The following is a 25,125-nucleotide window of genomic DNA, read 5'->3' on the forward strand; positions in this document are numbered from 1 at the left end:
CAATTTAGTCAACTAGTTATAAAATGTTCCTTCAGCTCTTCACAAATCCAAATTACCTTTTTCTTTCTTTTTTTTTTTTGACTGGCACATTTGATATGTTTTCTGTGTATTATTGTGAATAAATTATATGAGTTACAAGATTTGCAAATCATTCCCTTCTGTTTTTATTCACATTATACACAATGTCCCAATTTTGTTGGAACTGGGGTTTTATGATTTACGAACTTATGCAGACACTTAGGTAACACTGATGCAAAATGAATAGTTGTGCTACTACAGAGGCTAATACTTTCGCACTCTTGCTTGGGTGACATTTTGATTTCATGAGCTTCACTTCTTGTATTTTCACTGGTATTTTGAGTTTTGTACGTCACCTCGGACACATTAAACTCTGTCCTATTAACTGATGAAATAATTTCCTTTTCAACAGAGGATTCATCTAATTGTTGTAATACATCACTGTCTGATAATGTGTAAGAAGCCTATCAGTGGTTATCGGACACACAACATGTGACATTACCCGAGTGATGAGTTTCAAGATCTGGAGTGAGGAATGCAAACTCCATCTGCTGCCAAAAGGGACAGATACAGGCTAATGTGCTGATAAAGCTAATTCTAAAGATGGCATGTGCATGTGTTTTTGAATGGAACACAAATATGCACCACGCACAGTTAAGTGGGTGGTGGAACCTGGAAGCCCAGTCAAACAATATGACTTTCTGCATCAATAGGCAAAAACCCTTCAGCATGCTGTTCCGTCTCATGCTTGGGATAGGTGTGTCTGATGCACACCCAGAGCAGTTACTACAGTGACCAACGCCCTCATACCTGAGGGGACAAGGAGGGATTTAACACAAGGAACAAGAGAAAAGTAAAAGGGACTACGAATACACAGAGCAGTCAGACAAGACAACGCTGATGACTGATGAGGCGACACGAGGAACTAGACGCATTCACCTGGCCTTGACTTTTACCCTCCGACAGAACTCAAATATGCTGTATTTTACTGTCATTATTATAGTAAATAGTAATATAGTATCATACATTAATAATGTGTCTGTGTGTTCTTTTGACACCACCTCAGTAAAGCTTCAGAGTTCACATCAGTTCCAGACTCAGTATGTGCTTCATCTTACAGCCGTTTTAGGTCCATCCTTGTACTTTCCTCAAGCACAGCCCACTTGTTTAATCTCCACGTTGTGCAATTCATGAGATAAGCTTGTTTGTCCACCTCTTTCTCCTGAATGATCACATTAATGTAAACTATGAATATACCATGTTCTCTGGCCAACAAAGATGTGTTGGAAAGTTTTGTTTCTTCCCAGCTAATACAAGTCCAACATGTTTTTTTATGCAAATGGAGCCGTCAAAAGCAGGGTGTGTCTGTGACCTATCAGGATATGAAAAAATATCTTTGACTCATATAACTTAAGTAGTATTTACACAGGCAGCGTACCACACATACCTCACGCCACAGTCCTGAAGGTATGAAAGCAGTTTGACGCAGCCGCACCCACAGCTCTAATCTATAGTTACTGGGCGCTGACCTGTGAACACATTTCAATGTTTGATGATATAGACACATGTCTTCAGGTTCGGGTTATCATTCAACAGCTCAATACACTAACTTTAACTGATTTCAACATGTCTGGTCTTTTACCAACAGGTGGAGCCATTTGTACATCTGTTTGTACAGGCAGAATGTCATGAATCCATACATACTACTGTGCTGTTTACAGTATATACCAGAGGTGTCAAACATGCGGCCTGGGGGCCAAATCCGGCCCACCAAAGGGTCCAGTCCGGCCCTTGGGATGAATTTGAGAAAAGCAAAAATTACACTAAGATATTAACGATCCTTTTAGTTCAGGTTCCACATTCAGACCAATTCAATCTCAAGTGGGAAGGACCAGTCAAATACTATCATAATAACATAGAAATAATGACAACTCCAAATGTTTCTCTTTGCAAATGTAAATATTTTCATGTATTTACACTAAAACAAAGTACAAACTTGCAAAAAATGTGAATAATCTGAACAAATATGAACTGGAAATGTCTTAAGAAAAGTAAGTACAATTTTAACAGTATTCTGCCTGTTACTCAATGTTTTGTGTATTTGTCGATCCACTGTGATCTGTAAGTTATAATGTACATGTGTAAATGATAAACTGAGACAGAATATTGTTAAAATTACAGTTATTTTTTCAGTTTGTTCATGTTATTCACATCTTTTGAAAGGATAGTTTGTAGATGTAAACCTTTTCATAATGTAAATTTACTTTTTTCACTTTAAAACATAGAGGAAACTTTGGAGTTGACATTATTTATATATTATTATGTTATTATTTTACTGGTTCGGCCCACTTCAGATCAAATTTAGCTGAATCTGGCCGCTGAACTAAAATGAGTTTGACACCCCTGGTATACACTATTACTGGTCTGATGAACTGTTCATACACAAGCGATACACATATACTAGTTAACAGTTTTATGCTAACATGAAATAATACACTGCCTCTGCTGGTTCATTTGCTTTAAAATGTCATTAACAATAAAAACTTTTGCAAAGATGAGTCCAATTGCTTCTTTTATTTGAAAATATCCTTATGTTTATATCAGCAGCTACAGAAAATTAGTGTTTAGTCTTTATATTTGTCAGAAACTCCTCTGTTCCTTTACACATTGCTGAGAAATATCTTCTTCTTCTCAATTGCTCTAAATCAGGGGTGTCAAACTCATTTTAGTTCAGGGGCCACATACAGCCTAATATGGCATAAAGTGGGCCAGACCAGTAAAATAATACAAATAATAGGATAATAATAACTTTTGAGTGAAAAAATTTAAATTCCGTAATGAAAATGTTTACATCTATGAATTGTACTCGAACAAATATGAACAACCTGTAAATTCTTAAGAAAAATAAGTGCAATGTTAACAATATTACGCCTTAGTTTATCATTTATACATGTGAATCACAACTTAGAGATCACAGCGGATCTAAAAAAATACACAAAACATTTAATAACAGGGAAAATATTATTAAAATTCCCCATACTTCTCTTAAGAGATTTTAGGTTATTCACATTTTTCTAAAAGGCTAGTCTGTAAATGTAAATATTCTTGTGTAATGTAACATTTTTTACACTAAAAAAAGGAGAAAAATGTACAGTTTTCCTTATCTATAGGTTATGATAGTATTTTACAGTGTGATCCACTTTAGATTGAAATGACCTAAAAAAATTTAATATCCTTGATTGTTAATACACTATATTGCCAAAAGTATTTGCTCACCTGCCTTGACTCACATATGAATTTCAGTGACATCCCGTTCCTAGTCTATGGGGTTCAATATGACGTGGGTCCACCCTTTGCAGCTGTAACAGCTTCAACTCTTCTGGGAAGGCTGTCCACAAGGTTTAGGAGTGTGTTCATGGGAATTTCGGACCATTCTTCCAGAAGCGCATTTGTGAGGTCACACACTGATGTTGGACAGAAGGCCTGGCTCTCAGTCTGCGCTCTAATTCATCCCAAAGGTGTTCTGTGGGGTTGAGGTCAGGACTCTGTGCAGACCAGTCCAGTTCATCCACACCAGACTCTGTCATCCATGTCTTTATGGACCTTGCTTTGTGCACTGGTGCACAGTCATGTTTCCACAAAGTTGAGAGCATGGAATTGTCCAAAATGTCTTGGTATGCTGAAGCATTCCCAGTTCCTTTCACTGGAACTAAGGGGCCAAGCCCAGCTCCTGAAAAACAACCCCACACCATAATCCCCCCTCCACCAAACTTTACACTTGGCACAATGCGGTCCCACAAGTATTGTTCTCCTGGCAACCGCCAAACCCAGACCTGTCCATCAGATTGCCAGATGGAGAAGTGCGATTGATCACTCCAGAGAAGGCGCCTCCACTGCTCTAGAGTCCAGTGGCGGCGTGCTTTACGCCACTGCATCCGGCGCTTTGCATTGCACTTGGTGATGTATGGCTTGGATGCAGCTGCTCAGCCATGGAAACCCATTCCATGAAGCTCTCTGCGCACTGTTCTGGAGCTAATCTGAAGGCCACATGAAGTTTGGAGGTCTGTAGCGATTGACTCTGCAGAAAGTTGGCGACCTCTTCGCACTCTGCACCTCAGCATCTGCTGACCCCGCTCCGTCAGTTTCCGTGGCCTACCACTTCGTGGCTGAGTTGCTGTCGTTCCCAAACACTTCCACTTTCTTATAATACAGCTGACAGTGACTGTGGAATATTTAGGAGCGAGGACATTTCACAGCTGGATTTGTTGCACAGGTGGCATCCTATCACAGTTCCACGCTGATATTCACTGAGCTCCTGAGGGTGACCCATTCTTTCACAAATGTTTGTAAAAGCAGTCTGCATGCCTAGGTGCTGGATTTTATACACCTGTGGCCATGGAAGTGATTAGAACACCTGATTCTGATTATTTGGATGGGTGAGCAAATACTTTTGGCAATATAGTGTATCTTCAGTGTAAGTTTTGCATTTCACAGATTCCTCCCAGGGGCTGGGTTGAACCCTTTGGTGGGCCGGATTTGGCCCCCAGGCCGCATGTTTGACATCTGTGCTCTAAATGGAATATGACTAAGATGACTAGGATTGTCACTGTCATAAATATAAAAAAGTTCAAGCTTTTTTTTTCTTTTTTATTGGAAATGCAAATCTCCTCCACAAACTCACTAACTTGGAGAGACTTTTGTCAGAAAAATGTAACTCATTATTTCATAACCCCTAAACAAAAATCTAGACAAATGGGGACCCCACCGCCATGCTGGAGGTGCGGTAGAATAATGGTGGACCACGCTCATATATTTTGGTCTTGTCCCTTTATCAGGCAGTTTTGGGAGGAAGTGTCCAAAACAGTCTCTGAAGCACTCAGCTTTGAGGTTAATATGTCCTTTCCAACACTACACCTTGGACTTCCCCCAGGGGATTTAAGCAATAATTATTCATATTTACTAAAGATTTTTCTGGCAGCCAGCAAGAAAGCTATCACAAGATGCTGGCTTCAAAAACACGGCCCTTTTGTGGACATCTTCATAAATATTGTGAATCAGTTACATCATATGGAGCAGATCACTTATAATCTCAGGCTACAAAAGGATGTAGGACATTGGAAAAAGTGGACCCTCTTCTTAGCTCAGTAACTTCAAAAATGCTACCTGCTTAAAAATCCCTAAGCAGGTGTAACCTATACACATACACATTTACACTGTGTGAGAATGCATATTTATTTATTCATTTATTATTTTTCCTATGTAAGTTGTGACTCCCTGATCCTGCTGTTTGTGTTATGTATGTTTAACCATGTTTGTAGTAAAATAAGAAAAATAAAGTCAAAAAGTTCAGATATTTTCATCAGGTTTCAGAAGTGGACAGATGTGGACTGTAGACAGGACAGTCCAGTCCAGGACTATGAAGCTCAGTATGAGGCCAGGCAGTGTCCCCCTGAACTAACCATGGACTCCAGGAAAAAGATGTCGGCTGAAGACAGCAAATGTTTCTGTAATGGCTGACCTTCACACATGTGCAGGTCCGTCATGTGGACACTGATGCAGCCCCAGACCATCACAGATGCTGCTTTGGCACCTTTTACTGATGAAAGTCTGTACGGTCTTCTTCATTTCTTCAACTCATAGAAACCCAACGCCCATTTTTTTCCTGAAAACAAGTCGAAACGTGGAGTCATCAGACGACAATACGAGTTGAGCTCTGATCCAGTTATGTTTTTGCACAGATTGTAACGTAGATCTTCCTTCTTGCTTAAGACATTTCCAGGTTGCTTTGTGTTAAGTGTCAGCAGTTTTACAAAGTCCTCCCAAGCCCATGGATTACATTCATCAAGGGAGCAGAATAGTTTCTAATGCGATGCCTCCTGAAGGTCAAAGGTTATGTACATTCAGCAGCAGTTTCTACCCTCAGGCTTTACAAAACGAGCTTTCCTCAGACTCTCATACATATTTACATGGAGAAATATTCAGTTTGAACTGAGTGAAATTTTTCTCCAAAACAGTATTGAGACACATTCTATCCTTGTGAAGCTTAATTTTGGATCCTCTTTCATCTGTTACCAGTTAATCTAATAACTGTGGAATGTAATGAAGCTGTGTAACCTGTATATTCTACAAACATTACAAATCAGTGTTACCTGCATCCGTCCCACCGTTTTTGAGTGTGTTGCAGGTGTCATAATCAAAGTTTATGTGTACAAAAGACTCTTAAACTGGTCGGTAAACATGTATTTTCCTAATTCTTATGTAAATAAAGGTTCAAACGAATCAGTAAATAGCTTATAATTTTGATTGTGTATTAAGAAAATATCCCAACTTTCTTGAAATGTGGTTTGTAAGAATATACAGATACTACACTATGCTGTCAGATTTCTGCCAAATAGACAGAACAGTAAAACACATTCACAAGCAACTATACCTTCTGATTCCATGTACAGACGTGCATTCAAATTATACAACCAACTGGATTTCATGAACACTGACCTTTACAGATTGGTCACTTTCAACATGGTCACACCTCATGACCTTTGAACCTTGGCTGATTGACAGTTGTCATTAAACATCAAAGCAGCTTTTGTCACAAAGTACAGAAGCAAAAAGGGGGACATTATTTGGATCTTTGTTAAAAAAAAATGCAATGATAGTTTTTGATAACACATTGAGTAAAGACATTTATAAAGTCTAACATAAAAATTTCCAAATCCCACTGAATACAAAGTACTGTATTAAACTGTATATGAAGTTTATCCTTCTAAAAGTTGATCAAAACCAATGCAAAATAAATGTAAACAAGCATCACATACATAAATGCAGAAATTATTGTAGGGTTGTGATAAGATACAGTTATCTAATCCTTATGCAATTAATGTGGATGTTCTTTATTTTCCAAATATCCAATTTGGTTGAATACCAACCTACCTGAATATCTTAATATAATCTTATACAGAAAATCACATAACATTCCTAATTTTATATACATAGATGTCAGTACACCAAAGGCTCTCATAGGGAAATACACTCAACAGTTAGATTTCCTCTGTTGTGCAAATGTAACACAAACTCAGTAACCTGGACTAACAAATTGCTGCCTGTGCACCTTGAAATAAAACTTGTGGGCTACCTTTGATTTCCTCAACTTTACTTCAAGTTCAACTCTTAGTTTTGTTAGAAATCTTTGCATACAACTTGCTTTTTAGTTTTTTACCTTTTATTTATTCTTCTATCAAGATAGTGCCTTATTTCCATCTGTTCTTTCCAGTGTTACACATGTCAAAAAGGATTACAATGTAACCAATTACCAATGCACACAGTATTACATTGTTCTGATCAAGTCTATTGTCAAGAAGAAAAACTGATGTTTTTGGATTGAGGAACATCAAGTTCAAGAGGTGAATGTACCAACTTAATGCTTGAAGATTTAACTGAACTGACACCTACTGGCCAGGAAAGGTAATACCAGTGTAACCTGTACCGTTACATAGACACAGGCAGTCAAGAAGCACAACACTTGTGGTAGTTTTTTGTTTTATTTCAAAGATCATGCAGTGCACTTCCAAGTTAGGAATTTAACATCACTTTACATATGAAAATCCAATACATCTGTAATTAGCTAGTACAAAACATAACTAAAACATTACTGAGGAATGTAACAAATTAAATAGAAAATAGGAAAAGAAGTGTGCAACATCACTATTGCTGCACTGCAGATCTTGATAAGAGGTTTCAAGTTGTAACCCTGTTGTAAATACAAAAAAACCAAATTTACTGGATTAACTTAAATGAGACAAAAAAAGCAATAAATTACTTCTTTCAAATGTGTATGAGATTACTGAGTGAACTGAGGGGGCATGGCGTAGGGCACCAGTGGTGGAGGGTGCTGCTGCGGAGCCTGTGCCTGGGGGAAGGAGAATGGCGGGTGACTCGCACCGTTTTGAGTAGCACCTTTACTGGCGCCAAACTGCGAAGCTTGGAAGTTGTTCTGACCTCCGAAGGATCCCGTTTGGTTACTACTGAAGTTGGCCTGTCCATTCCCATTGTAGCTGCCCCCACTGTAGCCATTGTTGGCCCCATACCCTCCATTTTGTGAACTTGTGCCAAAGTTTTTACTTGGTCCATTGTCAAACCCCCTACCATTATCCCTGTCCCTAAAACTACCGAAATCACGCCTGCCAGAATACCTATCCCGACGGTCATCTCTGTAGTCGCCACCTCTCCCTCCCCTTGAACGACCTGCAAAAAAGGATTAACAAAGTCATGACAATTTAGCTTAAAGAAGTGAAGCATGTCTCAGTGTTGTGTTTCAAGTTTCAGTTTTGTGGTTTAAGATACCTATAGAACCTATCCACTTTTTAGATCAAAAAGACAGTGTAGGACAAGAGAAAAGAGGCTGTCATTCACAGCACAGTTTCTGTATCTCACCAATTAGATTTACCTCCTCTGTCTTCTGCCATCTGGAGGAGCTTGGGGTTGATGGCCTGGTTGGCCTCTCGAAGCACAGAGATGAGGTCACTGGCCTGCCTCATGTTGTTCGGGGTGAAGAAGGTATAAGCAGTGCCTGTCTTTTGGCTACGTGCTGTTCTGCCAATGCGGTGGATATAGTCCTCAGAGTTGTTGGGGTAGTCAAAGTTGATGACAAATTTGACGTCTTCAACATCTGTAAGATTGTGTTGCGGTGTGGCATAATGGGAAAGTAGGACAGCACACAGATGTGCACCAACGCCACCACAACAACCAGATCAGAAACAAGGCCAAATTAGTACTCTCATTGGGCAGGTGTGGCCAATACATTTACAATGCTGCAAAAAACACATTAGTCCAAACTACAAACAGTTACTCCACGGGGAGACTACGGTGGGAAAAGAGAAACGATGCACACTCCATTCACTTCCAATCCACTGGGATGAAATAAAACCCCTCCTCTTGAACCACTGCTGAACTAGCTACCCTCACAAAGAATGGATCAGAAGTCTTACCATTTTGGAGTATGCATTCACTAGTCCATTCCCATTGCAGCGCACGCCCCACATACTGTCAAGTGACCCTCAGGTGTCTCTACACAGTAGGGCTACTATGTACACTACTGTCTCCTAGTGTGCTTCAATTAACAGGGTAGAACAAACGGCCCTTTGTCTCGCACACTCGTGATGCTTGTGCTAAAGCTCACACTGCAGTTGTCTCTTGCCAAGTAACTGTCGATCTGAACCAATTTGTTGGATGCCTACAAACAGTGCATCCACACTCGCCATGGCAAGATTTTCCCAGACCCAGTGTTCACTTGACCATAATGTCTCTCGTTGGCAGGTCTCGACATGACTTTGAAACGCAGGCGAGGGAGGAGTGTGAGCTTGGATTTTGTCCAAGTTGTGTCCAACTAGCATGTCCCACTGTCACCAAAAGGGCCAGTAGCCATGTCTTTACAGAGGTGAAGGTATGATCGATCAGGCAAACTGTTCTCCCGGAAGAAGTTTAGGAAACTGCAACATTTATTCCACCCATGCTTTACAAGTCTACACAACAGAAAGCGCCTTCCAAATGACTCAAATGGCTTGCAATGCAGTGCACCAACATACATGCAAGACTATAGGAGACAGTGTAGCTGGGCTTTGAGCTGGGACACTTTAAGAGCCTGGGTGTGTGAAGCAGTCCAAACCCTTGCCAGAGAACAGGCAAGCATAGAGGGGAGGAACTGTGGCCAGCCCTAAACTCTCCCCACTTTTTTGGCAGGCCAGCGCGATATGCTGCACTTGGGCCTGGTCACCTCTGTCTCTTTTCTGCATGACTGGGAGACCCGTGCCTCGCCAGTCAGGACACCTCCAAGAATCCTCCTTCCCCCTCTGGAGACCTGGGCTTGTCATGCCAAGGCCCTGCCACACAGACTGCTCCTTCAGTTGAGGGGGAGAAACTCAGAAAGAAGCAGAAGAGTTAAAGAAAGCAAATACACTTTCTTTTAAATACATTCAAGTAGGTAGCTGTTCAGGGAGGATACTGACCTAGACCCCTGGAGGCAACATCTGTAGCAATGAGGATAGGAGCCTTCCCAAATTTGAACTCTGGAAAAAAAAAAGGGAAAATTAAATATCTTGTAGCTCCTAGAGGATGATAATGTGAATTTAAGGGCAAATCAACCTCACCATTGAGAACCCAGTCTCTCTCCTGCTGGCTTTTATCTCCATGGATTCCCATAGCAGGCCATCTGTAAGAATTCAATGTTATGACTTTAATTCAAGCCAAAAATGTGTTGCATAATTAAAGTAGAACAGACATGGTATCAGTGAATCAAGTTTACTACATACCCGTCCCTTCTCATTCTCCTGGTCAGGTCATCGCATCGCCGCTTTGTCTCAACAAATATGATGGTCTTGTTCTCCTTTTCACTCATGATTTCCTCAAGAAGACGAATCAATCTAAGTGAGAAAAGTGAAAGAATTACTGTAAGATTATACTCACACCTATCCTGGAGCAATTAGACATTGTTAAAGAACTGCTTGAACTTTTACTGTACTATTCCTTAACTTGTTACTCACTTATTCTCCTTCTCTCCATCATTACAGACATCAACTATCTGCAGGATGTTGTGGTTGGCACTCAGCTGCAGTGCCCCTATATTGATCTGAACGTAGTCCTTAAGGAAGTCTTCTGCCAACTGACGAACTTCCTTTGGCCAAGTGGCACTCCACATCAGGGTCTGGCGGTCAGGCTGTAAATGAAAAATGTACACTTTCACATAAGTAAAAATGTCAACACCAACTGGAAATATGACGTTGTCCTTACACTGTAAAGTACTTACTCTGATTTGGTCAACAATTTTCCGGATCTGTGGTTCAAAGCCCATGTCCAGCATTCTGTCGGCCTCATCTAGCACAAGGTATGTGCAACGTCGGAGGTTTGTCTTTCCTGACTCCAGGAAATCAATGAGCCTCCCTGGAGTTGCAATGCAGATCTCAACACCTTAAAAACAAAGTTTCTTATGAGACTTCAACCATTTACAGTTTAGTTTTTCAGGGTTACACATTTACTGCTCAAACAAACATCAGGCACACAATCTAAAAAAATGTAGCTACCTCTCTCCAAGTCACGGATCTGAGGTCCCTTTGGTGCACCTCCATAAATGCAGGTAGACTTAAGGCGAGAAGCTCTGCCATATTCTGCAGCCACCTGCTGCACCTGTTGTGCCAGCTCACGGGTTGGGGCCAGCACCAAGCACTGCAAGAAGGAAAAAAATGACATGAGTACAAATAACAAGCAACACCACATTTTAAAACTGTTTATTCATTACAAATGTGACTGAGTAGGATAAGTGGGAGTGGTAAAAAGGTGCATAAAATAGGATATTTAACTATTTACTTACAATAGGTCCATCTCCACGCTCCAGGAAAGGCTGGTGGTTGATGTGAACAATAGCAGGCAAGAGATACTGTAGAAGAGATACAACTATTACTACCATTAATTAAACAACTATGTCATTCATTATACAAAGCACATAACTGTAATCACTTACAGAGAGAGTTTTGCCAGAACCTGTCTGCGCAATGCCGACCATATCCTTGCCACTGAGCGCCAGAGGCCAGCCCTGGGCCTGGATGGGTGTTGGTTCAGTCCAGTTCTGTTTGGTGATTACATCCATCACATAGGCTGGGAAAGGAACAAAACATTACTTTGGATGCAAACAAAAAACAATATGACATTTATTCTTCAGATCTGAAAACTTACATGGAAATGTTGCTTCATGGAACTTTGTGATGGGGTTTGGACACTCTCTCCCCTTCAGTGTAATCGTTTTGGCTCTTCTATACTGTTCAACTTCTTGCTGTAACATGAAACGAGGGGAGCACATGAAGTTGCTGTGGTCTTGGATGATTACATAACTATAACACGTGCATCGCCAAGCACATTTAAGAGGTGTTGCATAACAGTGACCAGACCATGCTGCTTACATACCATAGACTTCCGAGCCACATCGGGATGCTGCTGATAAAAGTTCTTCTCAAACTTTGGGAGCTCGTCCAGGTTCCAGTGTTTCTTCCGCAGACGATCGCCGGGATTTCCAAACTTCCCTCCTCCTCCGCCACCACCACGATTTCCACCAAAGCGAGGAGGACCGCCGCCATAGCTGCAAAAACCAACAGTCCGTATTCAATAAAGTCAGAAAATGCTTGGTCAAATAACCCAAAGTCGGGACATTGCTGGTTTAGGAACAGAGACTGATCTCATCTACGCGATTCGACAAACCCACGTAGTTGCTGTATACTTTCCAGCCAGTAGAGGAACAATGGAAACACCGCCGGCATTTTGTATCCGCATTCACTCTGCCACATGGCGAAAAGCCGACAGCCAGCTGTGGGAGCTACTTCAACCGCTGCGCGCTACAGCGACAAATTATACCCTACCTGTAAAGTTAATTCCAACTCCATTTTGTCCGTGGGTGTGAAACGAGTTAGCCCAGTAATATCTAGTTTGTCACTGACCAATTACATGGTGTTTAACTGTAACTTAAGAACAGCTAATGTTTAGCTACCCTGAAGCTAACGAAAGCGGCTTCGCTGGGGCACGAGGCCAGACAAGGCCTTGAGCCAACGACAACAGGCTCCGGTGAACGGCCTGGGCCTGCGAGACACATAAAACCTACTATTCCTACTTTTAAGATGAGTCTCAAACGACAACAGACCGCTTAGTTTAAGTATGACGAGAATATCTGATTTAGTCTTAATATTTTGTGGTTCTAAATAATTTCGGTCGTCTCTTAGGATCATAGGGGGAAAAAAACCGTTAAAAAAAATCACTAAACTGTACTCACCCTCTGTCTCTATCTCGGTCTCTACCACGGTCTCTGTCGGAATATCCTGGCATATTGTAAACAATGTGTATAAATAAAATAAAAAAGATAAATTTCCTACAGTGTAGCTCTTCGGTCGACTTTGAGGCCGGCCGGCAGTGATGCTGAAATGCCGGTAACGTAAAAATGAGGCCCGGTATATATGGCAAGAGGAAGTCCAACTTCCGGTGTATTCATCCGCCGAAAGGCGTTAAAACTTCAGCTTCCTATGATGCATCTGACATTAGACATAATGAAAAGTTAACCCACAATTTCTGTTAAAACATGTAAAATAAACAAACAAACATGTAAACCAGTCTGTAAATATATTGTGCACTATAGCTGGTTGGACAATAATGCAGGAATTAGAACAGACAGAAAAACGTACTTTTCTTTTATTAAGATAGTCACGAACATTTTAGAATAAAACCTTAACAATTGATCGTATACGTTGTCTTTTCTAAAAACTTGCAATTTAGCACAAAGTGGTCTACTGACAGTGGGAAAACTGCCGTCATTTTTACGACTGTTCCTTTTGATTTTTGCGGATGAACACGTATATGACCAAAACCTGTAATCCGGCCTGCGACCATGTTTCCGTGATGTTACAGTAAATGACGTCAGCAGGCCCAGCCCAAAGGTGTCCTCCACTAAATAATCCGGGTATGTTCACTGGAGTTTTACAGAGTACTAAAATGAGAATGTTTGTGAAATCGATCGTTAAATCGATTATGTATTAAAATTCACACTTGATCTAGAAATGAACAAAACTAAAAAGAACAGAAAATAAATGTGTCTGTAACTGAGTGCTTTGCCATTTTAAAAAAATGTTTGGAAAGATTACATTAAATGCATAAATTTGAAGTGTAAACCTCTACAAGTTTTATCTTTGTCAAAACCTATTTTAAACATGCAGTAGAAGAGATGTAGTACCTGGCATGTTTTCCCCCACCAGCACATTCTCTGACTTTGACCCCTTTTCTTTGCCCCCATTGAACCATCTGCCAGACGCTCTAATCCTGAGGGAAGTATCATTGAATACACAGTGGGTGGTAGGGGGTTTGTTCCATTTACATGTAAAGCCTTGGTCTTTGCACCCCCAACTTTGATATTTATTCCCCAATAGTGTGGCATTATCAAGTCCCCGATCACTTGATCTAAAGTAATAAATCCTGTATTATAGCAGTTTTTGATGTGCTCGAATGTCTGTGTGCTTCCATTTGATTGACAAAAAGGGAAATAAAAAGACATGTTGGTACAAGGTCTTACATTGTTAGACAAAGGCAAGTTTAATTAGAACTAATTACACACAAAAATAAAATACTCTTACAAAATGATAGTGTTAACATACATCAAATTGCATCAGTCAGCTATGAGAGATATAGTCCTGCTTGTGGATCATGCTGTTTAAAAAAAAAAAGAAAAAAGTGTCATCTCTCAACTTGTTCAAAAGAAGAAAACAAAAACAAAACAAAAGAGTTGAGTTCTTCAGTGAGAGGCAGCTACGGGGCATTGCTGAGCGATGTAGTGTGGGAACAGACAGTAGGGCAATCAGCTTGTGCACTGGACGTGAAAGAAGAGGTGAGTGAATATCTGGTATAGAAGTCACCATTAAATACATATGGCGACCTCAATCTTTTTGTGTGCAATTCCTCCTTTTTTTTTAATTAAAAAAAAAAAATCTTTTTCTACTTAAGTTAAAGATAAATTACAGGTTGTTGATCCACATACTGTATATGAACAATATCTTATTACTGTACAAAGCACCATCTGAGGACACTTTTCACTGTGCATACACTTGTCTACATAAAAGAATGAAAATTAACAGTTCTTTTTTTTTTTAAGTGTATGCAAACTTTAAGAACAGTCCACGGTCATTGAGATTGCTAAACAGGCAGCATCTTTTATAAACATTCAAGAATTTCATTTTAAATTGTAGAAAACGATCCCCCTTTCTCTTTAAAAAACAAAAAAAAAAAAAAAAACACATTACCGACAGGACTGTATCGCAGGCAAAAAGATGAGTTCATCTCATTCAGGTCTTTCAACCAAAAGCTCATATGAAGACATGCAAAAAATTACTATGTTCATGGTCTGCTGTGGGCAACGCAAATGACAAATCTGGCCAGTGATGTAACAGAAACATTCAGGAAATTGAAACAAATGGTCAGAATTAGTTTGTCAGCTGAGTAATTAGATGACATTACAAACTACGTCTCCTGAGAATGTGGCTAAACACAGCTCTTGTACATGTTTGATGGCCACATGCAGGTTTGAGCATGAGCAGAGTGTTATGTGAAGCAGTAGTATGTTAGTGAGGAAGGTCGCCAATCTTATACATTAGAACAAACATTAATGTTGTTTAGCACCACATGGGTAGAAGGTAGTAGAGGTGTTTTTTTTCTTTTTTTCAACAGTATGGAAGCAGCATAAAATAGATGACAGATTTTTTTTTGATCTGGACAGAATACCATTAGAAATAAATGGCAGATTACACAATAGTTACAATAGTTCAGACCAGCTACAAATGATGACCCGTTAAAAAAAAAAAAGAAAAAAAAAAAGGCAAGTAAGCCAAAACATGACACCACTACATGCAGCTCCAGGATGAGATCAGTAGAATTTAAAGGGTCTGCTCAATATTTGCACAGATTCATTCATTCATTAATGATTATGGCACTCAGAGGACATTGTATTTCAGAGTTTTTTGCCCTTAAGACACATCTCCGCGTATAAGATGAGAGAAGTTGCATCAAGACGTGGACCGCAGCATCCTTTCAGTCAAGTTTAATTCTGTTTTCACAAATTGTATTCTATAATTTAAACAGCAACACTTAACATTTAAAAGATTTTTATTTTATTTTGCCTGAAACAAATGAAAGGGGTTTCTGAAATATAACAGCAATAAATTATATATATTATATAGAATTTTATTGTTTCCTTTTCAACTTTCCCTGTTATATAAAAATAACACATTTCAAGCTATTTATTCCTTTTTCAAACAAAACTAGTTTGTTAAATGTGTGAAATAGGTTTGTGGGAATGCAGTGCTGGTTGTTGGGCGGTGACTCAGGAGCAGAGATCCCGTCTGCTGTCTTTGGAGAGGGTTGTAAACAGTCGGCCTCTGGTTCAATTCAGTCTCGTCTTCATGCCCGCACACATGCCCGTTTTCCAGCCTTGGCGTTACCGATAGCCCCAGCGTACTCACTCCAAGGTACCGCGGAGCCAGAGTCATGCATCCAAATGTAGTGTTTCCGAGCGGGTTGTAGTAACCGTTAATAACCCTGCAAACAAACCATTTTCCTTGTTAATGCGGCTATTGTTTCAGAGTGAACTGACCTTGTCTTCTTGTTAAGATGGAGCTTTGCTACATGGAGTACGGTTTATTTATTTAAATGCTAAAATGAATCTTAGAAAAAAAGGAAGAGCCAGCAAATTCTGCAGGTTCCACAAGTTAGTAAATAGTCTGAGTTATTAGCAGCTGAAGAGATCCTTTTCAATGATAAAAAAAAAATGCAAAGGAGAGCTGGAGGGTAAAAAAAATATATATATCAGCGTCAGATGACATTTTCTGGTCTTCTCTGCACACCCTCTCTTGACTTGGCCACATGTACCCAGGATGTGTGGGCATCCCTGGGTGAAGCAACCTTGGATGATCCTCCCCCCCATCTGAGTGGGTTTATCTTATGTTTGGAGGCAGGAAAAAGGGGGGTGATCACAGCCGGACCATGTTGCTTCTGAATGATGTTGCGCTCTGCCTGTGTCTGTGAAACTCACTCCACGGCAAAACCACACGTCTCCTCGATGGCAGTGAGCAACTTGTCATACAGTTTGTCGTAGTGTTCGTACGGAGGAATGTCGATCCGATTGAAACTGGAGGAAAAGAAGAAGAAACAAGTGTTAAAAGCAACAGTTTATCACTGAGGAGTTTACCTAAAAAACTCCTGTCAAAGTGGCTTTGATCACATGATGAGATGGTTTCCATGGTCTCACCAGGTGTGGGCTTTGGGCAGGTTGTTGGTGCTGGCATCAATCTGGTGGATGGTAAAGAGCCGTGGACCAGCAGCACCTGGAAAAAAAACAGACAATAATGGACTTCAACATGTCTGCTCTGCACTGGAAAACATCTAAAAAGAATCTAGGTACAATTACATTCATACAAATAAAGCGTTTTGTGTGTTACCAAAGTAAAGGTTCTGTAGAGTCTTTTAAAAGCAGCTGAAGACCTTGTTGTTTAGACAGGGTTTTTAGTTAGGTGTGGGTTTTATGACAATTTGCTTGTATGTTTTTAACTGTATATTGTGTATGTAGCTGTGTGTCTATGTATCCTACTTCTGATTTTACTGTAAAGCACTTAGTGAATTGTTTCTGTGAAAGTACTTACTTTCTTACTTACTTAAAGGTATGTTTTGTCCACATTTTAATTGAAGACAGGGTAAAATGTTCTGTTTTGCATGTTTTTGGAATGAGATATGGCAGCGTCTCCACCTGCTCAGGAAGCTCAGTTCTTTTAACATCAGCAAAGACATTTTAACCCTCGTTTACAAATCACTCATCAAATTCATCCTCACCTATAACATCTCACCCTGGTTCAACTTCCTCATCATCAAACACAAAACAAAACTCTCCCAAATGATTAATCATGCCAGTAAAATCACTCAAACAGCCCAACCCCCTCTGAGTGAACTGTATAGACGCTCAGTGATGAGGAAAGCCACCCTTATCACTGAGGACCCCTCCCATCCCCTCCACCACTCCTTCATGCTGCTGCCATCAGGCAGACGCTACAGAACCCCACTGGCCAGGAAAAACTTCTATAAAAAAATCCTTCATCCCCTCTGCAAGAGCTGCTCTTAACAACACAAAATAGACTGCACTGTGTTTTTAGTCCTTTTAGATTTTTTAGGTGTTTTACTTGTTTTTATCTGCTGTACTGTGTTTTTGATGTGTGTGGGTGTTTTTAATGCCCGAGTATGTTTTTTTAAAACTTTGTCTTACAGCCGTGGCCATAGAAGAATTTCTGTTTTTTACTTGGAACAGACAATACAGTTATCCATCCATCTATCACATTTGGAATCCTCAACAAGTTTTAGGATTTATTGAGTTGAATGGATGATTCTGCCCTGTGATGAACTGACGACACGTCCAGGGTGTACCTGGCCTTCGCCCAAAATGTAGCTGGGATCAGCTCTAGCACCCCCATGAACCTCTCGAGCACAAAGTGGTTCAGAAGATGAATGAATGAATGAATCTGTATCTGTACCACAGCAACCACCAGGACAGAAGAGAGTTGTGTTCAAGATCTGATATATCCTCCTAAGACCCAGTAAGTAAAAGTTTAGGCTTTTTTACATTAAATATTTGCCTTGACTCGAAACGGAATAATGCCACTGTGTGTGTGTGTGTGAAACTTTTGTCCATTACAGAGAACAAAAATGCATTGCTGAGTCTCAGGAGGATATTTACTGATGCAGGTACATGTGAATGGAAATTTGTTTATGAAGCTACTAAGTTTTTTCACCTTTATGTGATCAGGGTCAGTTCAGCTTTAAAGATCACTGTGTGTATTTTTAGTGTCATGATGTTACTGTTGTATTTTTATGGACTGACAGGATTTAAAATGTAAATTTAGATATGAGAGGCTTACAGCTGTTTGTTGATCATTTGTCCTGTGTTTGTCTGACAAAGGCCCTTCATGTAAATTCATTTATTCTTACCTCAGGCTGCTGCAGGTACGGTTTTCGAAGCGTCTGGATGTAGTTTCATAATGACATTTAATACATTTGACAACCGCAACAGACTGAGTGAACAGGACACACGGGCCTCAGAGCTCTGTGTCTAGTCCTCTCAGAAGACTTAGTTTTCACTGTCAATGCTTCTAATTTATGAAAATGGGTTTTTTTTGTTTTTTTTTTTTTTTGTTACAAATTACTTCAGCCTTTGTTCCTCTGTCTGTTCTTTGACAGCCCGAGAATCCTGACACTGAACATTTTCATGAAGATGCTGACACTGTCGTACTGGACACATCAAAAATGGCCTGCATAGACATACAACTGCTTGCAATGTTGTTTGTTGTTTATTCCAGTGTGCAGTGTTTGTTTTCTTGCTGTTGGTAATTTAGTTCTCTCATCGCGGCTTATTATTATTATTACTTCCATATTTATGACTACTATTACTGCTATCACTTTATAATAAGTAATATAACAACGATGTATAATTTTTATCCTGTGATTATTAAACACACACACACATATGTGTATATATATATATATATATATATATATATATATATATACACACACACATACACACACACACACACAGGGTGGGGAAGCAAAATTTACAATGAACATTTAGTTGTTTTTCTCAGCAGGCACTACGTCAATTGTTTTGAAACCAAACATATATTGATGTCATAATCATACCTAACACTATTATCCATACCTTTTCAGAAACTTTTGTCCATATGAGTAATCAGGAAAGCAAACGTCAAAGAGTGTGTGATTTGCTGAATGCACTCGTCACACCAAAGGAGATTTCAAAAATAGTTGGAGTTTCCATAAAGACTGTTTATAATGTAAAGAAGAGAATGACTATGAGCAAAACTATTACGAGAAAGTCTGGAAGATACTATTAAAGAAGAATGGGAGAAGTTGTCACCCGAATATTTGAGGAACACTTGCGCAAGTTTCAGGAAGCGTGTGAAGGTAGTTATTGAGAAAGAAGGAGGACACATACAATAAAAACATTTTCTATTATGTAAATTTTCTTGTGGCAAATAAATTCTCATGACTTTCAATAATCTAATTGGTCATACACTGTCTTTCAATCCCTGCCTCAAAATATTGTAAATTTTGCTTCCCCACCCTGTATATACACACACACACATATATACATATATATATATATATATATATATATATATATATATATATATATACATATTTTTTTTTTTTTTTTTACATATTGTGCATTTTATAATATATTATCATATTATAACATAATAAGCTATTTGTTTTTATTTATTATTATTACTACTACTACTTTATTATTACTATTTTGCTACTTGTTGTTTCTACAAGTACTTTCCAATGTGCAATTGCAATTTTTCACTACTGTTTTTTTTTTATAGTTATTGTATTGCTGTTTTCTTGTGGTATTTCTTGTGTGTATATTCCGTGTGGTGCTGCTATTGGAACCTCAATTTCCTGAGGGCCTTGCCCAAAGGATCAGTACAGTTCTATCTAATCTAATCTAGGAGTTCTAAGGAGCTGTGGCTTTTCTGGATGAAAAACTCTTAAGAAATTACAGTTCAACAGATTTAAATATGTTGGGACATGATGTCTTTTATATTTTGTTTGAAAGTTTTTTACTTCACCCAAGGAAGCTACATATGAAGTTTGAAATGTATTCAACCAGTAGTCTCAGAGAAGATATTTGCAGAAATTGTTAACGAACACAGCACCTTCATAACAGCTCATGGCCTGTCGGCCGGTGAGCTAAAAAGGCAGTATTTAGATGCTGTTACTGATAAAAGAGTTGCCTTTCAGTTGTCCCTTCATATAACTTTATGCACAGCATTTAAAAATCAGGCCCAATCTGCTACTGGAAGTCCAAGTATGTGTTTGTATGTTGTTTTTGGGTCTTTTTTGTCTCTCATGTTTTCACCAAAAGTATTTATTTATTTCGAACATGCAAAGAAACAAAAAACAAAATGAAGCAAATTAAGACAAAAACAAAATAACATTTAAATGAACAGAATCTATCTTCAAGTACGTAAAGTCTGAATTTTGCATGGTCAAAAAGGAGTAGGAAGAAGTATAAACTTATTTATAAGTATAGAGAAGTATAAACTTATTATAAACTTAGTAGAGCTGACTTATGTGAGGTACTGAATGGCACTGTCTGTGAGACAACTGGACAACCTATGTACATATTCTGGGTATCAGGTCAGAGGAACCCAGAATCAGAGACAAGAGGAGGAAAAGGCTCCTCAGAACACGCCTTGTTTATTCGTGTGATAACAGAGATCACAATGTGTGTAACAAAGGGACAGTGAGGATGACGCTGCCACACCTTTACACTCTACAGGGGCAACATTACTTTAGCATGTTAGACCCTTTTCAGCTGCTAATTCACACCAATTCAGATAGCAGTTCTAATGTAAACACTTCAACGTAACAACGCATAGAGAAAGAGTTTTAAGTGGTTGGAGTGTTATTACCTTGCAGGGCCTTGAAGCCTTGCAGTGGGACCCTGGAGGAGCCTGTAACGAACTGCAGCAGCCGGGCTCTGCGCTCCTCATCGAAAGACTCCACAGCTTTCCAGAACCACTTGACAATGTTGCTGTCTGGAGTGCAGTGTTTAAGCCGTGTGTTGGACTTCCAGTCATTGATGTCGATCTTACCCAGGCCACACACAATCAGCTGCACATGGACAAAAGGAGAAAATAATGGCTCAAAACACAAAACAGAAATCTGAGGTCTTGCCAGTTTTCACAAACAGATCATCAGGGATGAACAGCCCAATGAAGCAGAAAATAAAACTCTTCTTCTATTTGGAAAAACACTATTCAGATCTGTTACTCCTGCCTCCTCTAAACTTTGGGTCACCAAATACTAAGAGTAAAATAATGACAATAATCTGACATGTGAACTCACTGTCTCGCACAAAACAGAAGATTGTTCTCTGGAAGAACATTAAAGGTCCTGTACAAAGAATTTGCTTAAAGTGGATTGCAGCGACACCTTCGGCCGGAATCGGTAGTGTTTTTGAGGGACAAAGACTCCGCTTCCTATGAGCCCTAGCACCTACTATCGTAAAGGCATAACTCTGGCCAAGGCAGGCGTTTGAAGCTAATGAAAAAGGAGCGGATCCTCTTTACAACTCTGCATTTCTTTTTTCCAGACAGTAACTTGCAGGGTGCAAAGTGACGTTTGAAACAAGACAACAAGCAAACTTCATAAAGTCCGTTTGTAGCGTAGTTTAGTAACTGATGTGAAAACAAAAGTGAAACCTAACTTTGGACGTCCGACTCCTGCTTCTAGACCTCTCTTTTACTCTGAAGCTCCGAAGTGTTACTCACAGACCAGTGCTCTAAGACGTGTTCCAATAACATACATTTGCACTAGCTTTTCCACTAAGTATTCAAGCATTTTCATAAATGACTTCAGTCATTCAACATCTTCATCATTCTGCCTTAGCAGTTCAGCGCTAGCTGCTTCATCCTTCTGCATTCACATTCTACTTTTAGACTTGTCTTGTTCCTGAAGGGCAGTTTAGTATCCAGGCCCCGGCATGAACATTAAACTCCATACAGAACCATTTCAGTCTCACCTTACAAAGCCCTTAGTTCGGGACTGAAACAATGCTCCAAATAAAACACATTACCCACATCACAGAGCTAACCCTGCGGCTAACACAGAAGTGTTTACTAAGTGTTTGACTGAGCTATCAACAATCACTATAGTAAAATACAATGTTCCAATGCATATGTATAAAGAACACAAGCATTCTATACCTGTGTAGAAGGAAGAGGGACTACTCCTGCTCTGTTTTCAATCCTTTTAACTTCCTTAGTACTCTCCATCCGTTCAATGCAGAGGTTTACTGGTGTTTTAGCCGGTGCTCTATCACTGTCCTGTTTAGTTTTCTTTTTTTCTTTTTGCCAGTTCAGCTCCAGTTCCAGTGCCCACCATTACAACAAAATAAATCCAAGAAATCCCTTTCTTAGGAAAAAGGACAGATCTTACTCCTCACTCATTCAGCTAACTTTTCATTACTTAACTCTGCTGGTCGGTGTGTTGTTGTCATAGCGACATAAGTCTGCTGTAAATCAGTCCAGTCTTGTCCGAGCCGGCCAGGGACGCTGGAAATAGCATTTGGAAATAACCTGTTTTGGTGCTGATAATCTCATTTTAAATTGTAGACTGCAATCAAGCATATATATAAAAATGAGACTTTTTCAAGATCAAGCAGAAAGTCTGTTCAGCACCTTTAATAAAAAATAAAAATAATAAAGGCTGACCTGACCAAAGCCATGTTAAATGCAGAGGAGAGATCTGCGTTGTAAAACAGTGGCACATTGGAAAATGCTAAAACAATGCACGACAAAGACAATGAAAGAGGCGATAAAAATTACATAAATAATAAACTGAAAACCATATAAAAAGGTACTTTCAGACAGTGAACATGTTGTGAGCTGGTTAGCGTTTGCAATTTTTTTTACAATGTGACTTTTTTATTATTATTTTTTGTCCCTTTGGAACCACAACCTTCTTTAGTGAAGTAGAGATATATCACAGAACAGAAATACTCAAGAATAAGCAAAAGTCCTGAAAATGGCAATTAAATGAAGTAATAGTATAATATTTTAGTATAAGAATTACATAGCAGAAAATGGAAAGACAGATGTTAAGTGTGAGGAAAGAGCAAAATTAATGAAGTACCTCTAGTTCTTTCTCATCAAAAGCCTTGAGCAGGTGTTGAGGGATGACCTCATTGAAGCCCTTCTGCAGAGCCAGGAACTGGGCCTCGATTCCTCGCAGAAAGCGCCAGTTGACGTAAAGCCGCACGTATTCTTTCTTGGTGTCCTGGGTGACGGGGATGCTTTTACCGTTCGGCTTGAGTTCGTGCTGGATGATCTCCCCATAAGCATTGTGTTCAACACAGAAGGTGTGGTCCAGCACACCTGTGATGTCGTTGTCCCTGAAGACACAAACAGAATTACTGTTTAAGTCATGGGTGTCAAACATAAGGCCACCGGCCCACCAAAGGTTCCAATCTGGCCTGTGGGATGAACTTGTGAAATGCAAAAATTACATGGAACATATTAAAAATCAAGTGTGTCAAACTCATTTTATTTCCAAACTCCAAATGCCAGACTCCAAAAAAGGAAATAATAGTAAAATTTAAATGATATTCTGCCTGTTACTAAATGTTTTGTGTATTGGTAGATCCACTGTGATTTACAAATACAAAAAAAAACACTGTGAAGTTGTAATATACATGTGTAAATGATACTTGTAAAATTTTTGTTTTTCTTAAGAAATTTCAGGTTTTTCAGGTGCTTCACTTTTTTAAAGAAAGGATAGTTTGTAAATGTAAACATTTTCATTATGTAATTTTACTTTTTTCACTCTAAAACATAGAGAAAAGTTCAGAGTTGACATAATTATTATTAATAGGTTATTATGACAGTATTTTACTGGTCTGATCCGCTTTATATCAAATTGGGCTGAATGTGGCCCCTGAACTAAAATGTGTTTGACATCCCTGGTTTAAGGCTTTTACATGGCCACATTGGTTAAAAAAAAAACAAAAACAAGAAAAACAAAAACAGAGAGGAAGTTATTGCACCAATTGATAAATGATACTACAGACAAAGTAACGCAATGTTAAAGAAAAAAACACAGAGCCTAATTTGTGAGATATGTTTTACTGTCCTTCTGTCTCATTCATATGGTATAAATGATACTTACAGAATCCAGACAAGGCTGTTGTGTAGGTCGGGGTCCACAGACTCCATGTCGTCCAGGGTTATGGGTTTACCCAAGAGCTGTTTGTAGAAGGGTAAGGTGAAGCCTCCGTCGATGTAGTGGCCATGAAACACTGCCATCCCCATGATTCGGCCCACAAAATGGAAGTAGGACAAATGCTCCTGAAGGGAGACGACACATTTTAAGTTTCCTGATGAAGATGCGGAGCATCGATGAGTGACTAAAGCATCCATCCTGTTCTCAACCAGACAACATTATCAAGCCCTTGCACTGGGCTTCTGATTTTTACTCAGAGGAATAAAAACAGTATCACAGCATTAAAACACTGTGATTAGGACACTGAAAAGAAACTGGCAACTGCTGCTGTACGACAAAGAAGAAGATTGCAAACAAAAACAGAACAAGTTACAAAACTGCATAACTTATGTCGATGTCTATCCAGTCGATGCTGCCTGCCTGAATAAACAAACAACAGTAAGGTTAAACAAATGACCTAAGCTGAACTGGAGCTCACACCTGTTGGGAGACAGACTAAAACCTGCAGTAACCGTGGCTGTGTTTTCATCACTCTATTTATCTGACCATTTTGTGGTATTGCATGAGAAAAGGCTGATTGAGTCCTACATATGGTCAGACATGTGTAAAGACCATCTGTAATTATCAGCCACAAGCTGATTTGTTTGGAACAGGAGCTAGCATGTAGAGCTAAAGTCATAACAGTTACTAAACAATTTACCATGATAAATAGTGTAAGAAAACAATGACTTGGCAAACACATGTGTGAAG

The 25,125-nt window shown here is 39.3% G+C and overlaps 2 protein-coding genes across 3 annotated transcripts in view; both read right to left on the minus strand.

Moving 5' to 3' along the window:
• Positions 1-7,537: 7,537 nt before the first annotated feature.
• Positions 7,538-12,985, minus strand: ddx5 (DEAD (Asp-Glu-Ala-Asp) box helicase 5). 2 transcript variants are annotated; one of them, XM_030140458.1, is made up of 13 exons: positions 12,824-12,985; positions 11,968-12,139; positions 11,740-11,836; positions 11,528-11,661; positions 11,378-11,443; positions 11,091-11,232; positions 10,817-10,977; positions 10,554-10,726; positions 10,323-10,433; positions 10,161-10,222; positions 10,020-10,079; positions 8,462-8,683; positions 7,538-8,259 (listed from the first exon to the last, which is right to left on the minus strand). In XM_030140458.1, exons 1-13 carry the CDS (start codon positions 12,874-12,876, stop codon positions 7,856-7,858), a joined length of 1,857 nt encoding a protein of 618 aa, XP_029996318.1. In that variant the 5' UTR covers positions 12,877-12,985; the 3' UTR covers positions 7,538-7,855. The 2 variants fall into 2 exon arrangements, with proteins under 2 accessions (XP_029996318.1, XP_029996319.1); XM_030140459.1 differs by having other exon boundaries at positions 8,080-8,259; positions 8,449-8,683.
• Positions 12,986-14,106: 1,121 nt separating this feature from the next.
• smurf2 (SMAD specific E3 ubiquitin protein ligase 2) overlaps positions 14,107-25,125 on the minus strand; it is an 83,053-nt gene continuing 72,034 nt past the window's right edge. Inside the window, exons 15-19 of the mRNA XM_030140454.1 lie at positions 24,322-24,500; positions 23,290-23,548; positions 21,066-21,267; positions 16,835-16,910; positions 14,107-16,714 (exon numbers count right to left, since the gene is read on the minus strand). Of these exons, the coding sequence (XP_029996314.1) occupies positions 16,615-16,714; positions 16,835-16,910; positions 21,066-21,267; positions 23,290-23,548; positions 24,322-24,500 (816 nt within the window). The 3' untranslated portion in view covers positions 14,107-16,614. The remainder of the gene's footprint in view (positions 16,715-16,834; positions 16,911-21,065; positions 21,268-23,289; positions 23,549-24,321; positions 24,501-25,125) is intronic.

The sequence above is a fragment of the Sphaeramia orbicularis genome, chromosome 8, assembly GCF_902148855.1.
Source record: "Sphaeramia orbicularis chromosome 8, fSphaOr1.1, whole genome shotgun sequence".
NCBI lineage: Eukaryota > Metazoa > Chordata > Actinopteri > Kurtiformes > Apogonidae > Sphaeramia > Sphaeramia orbicularis.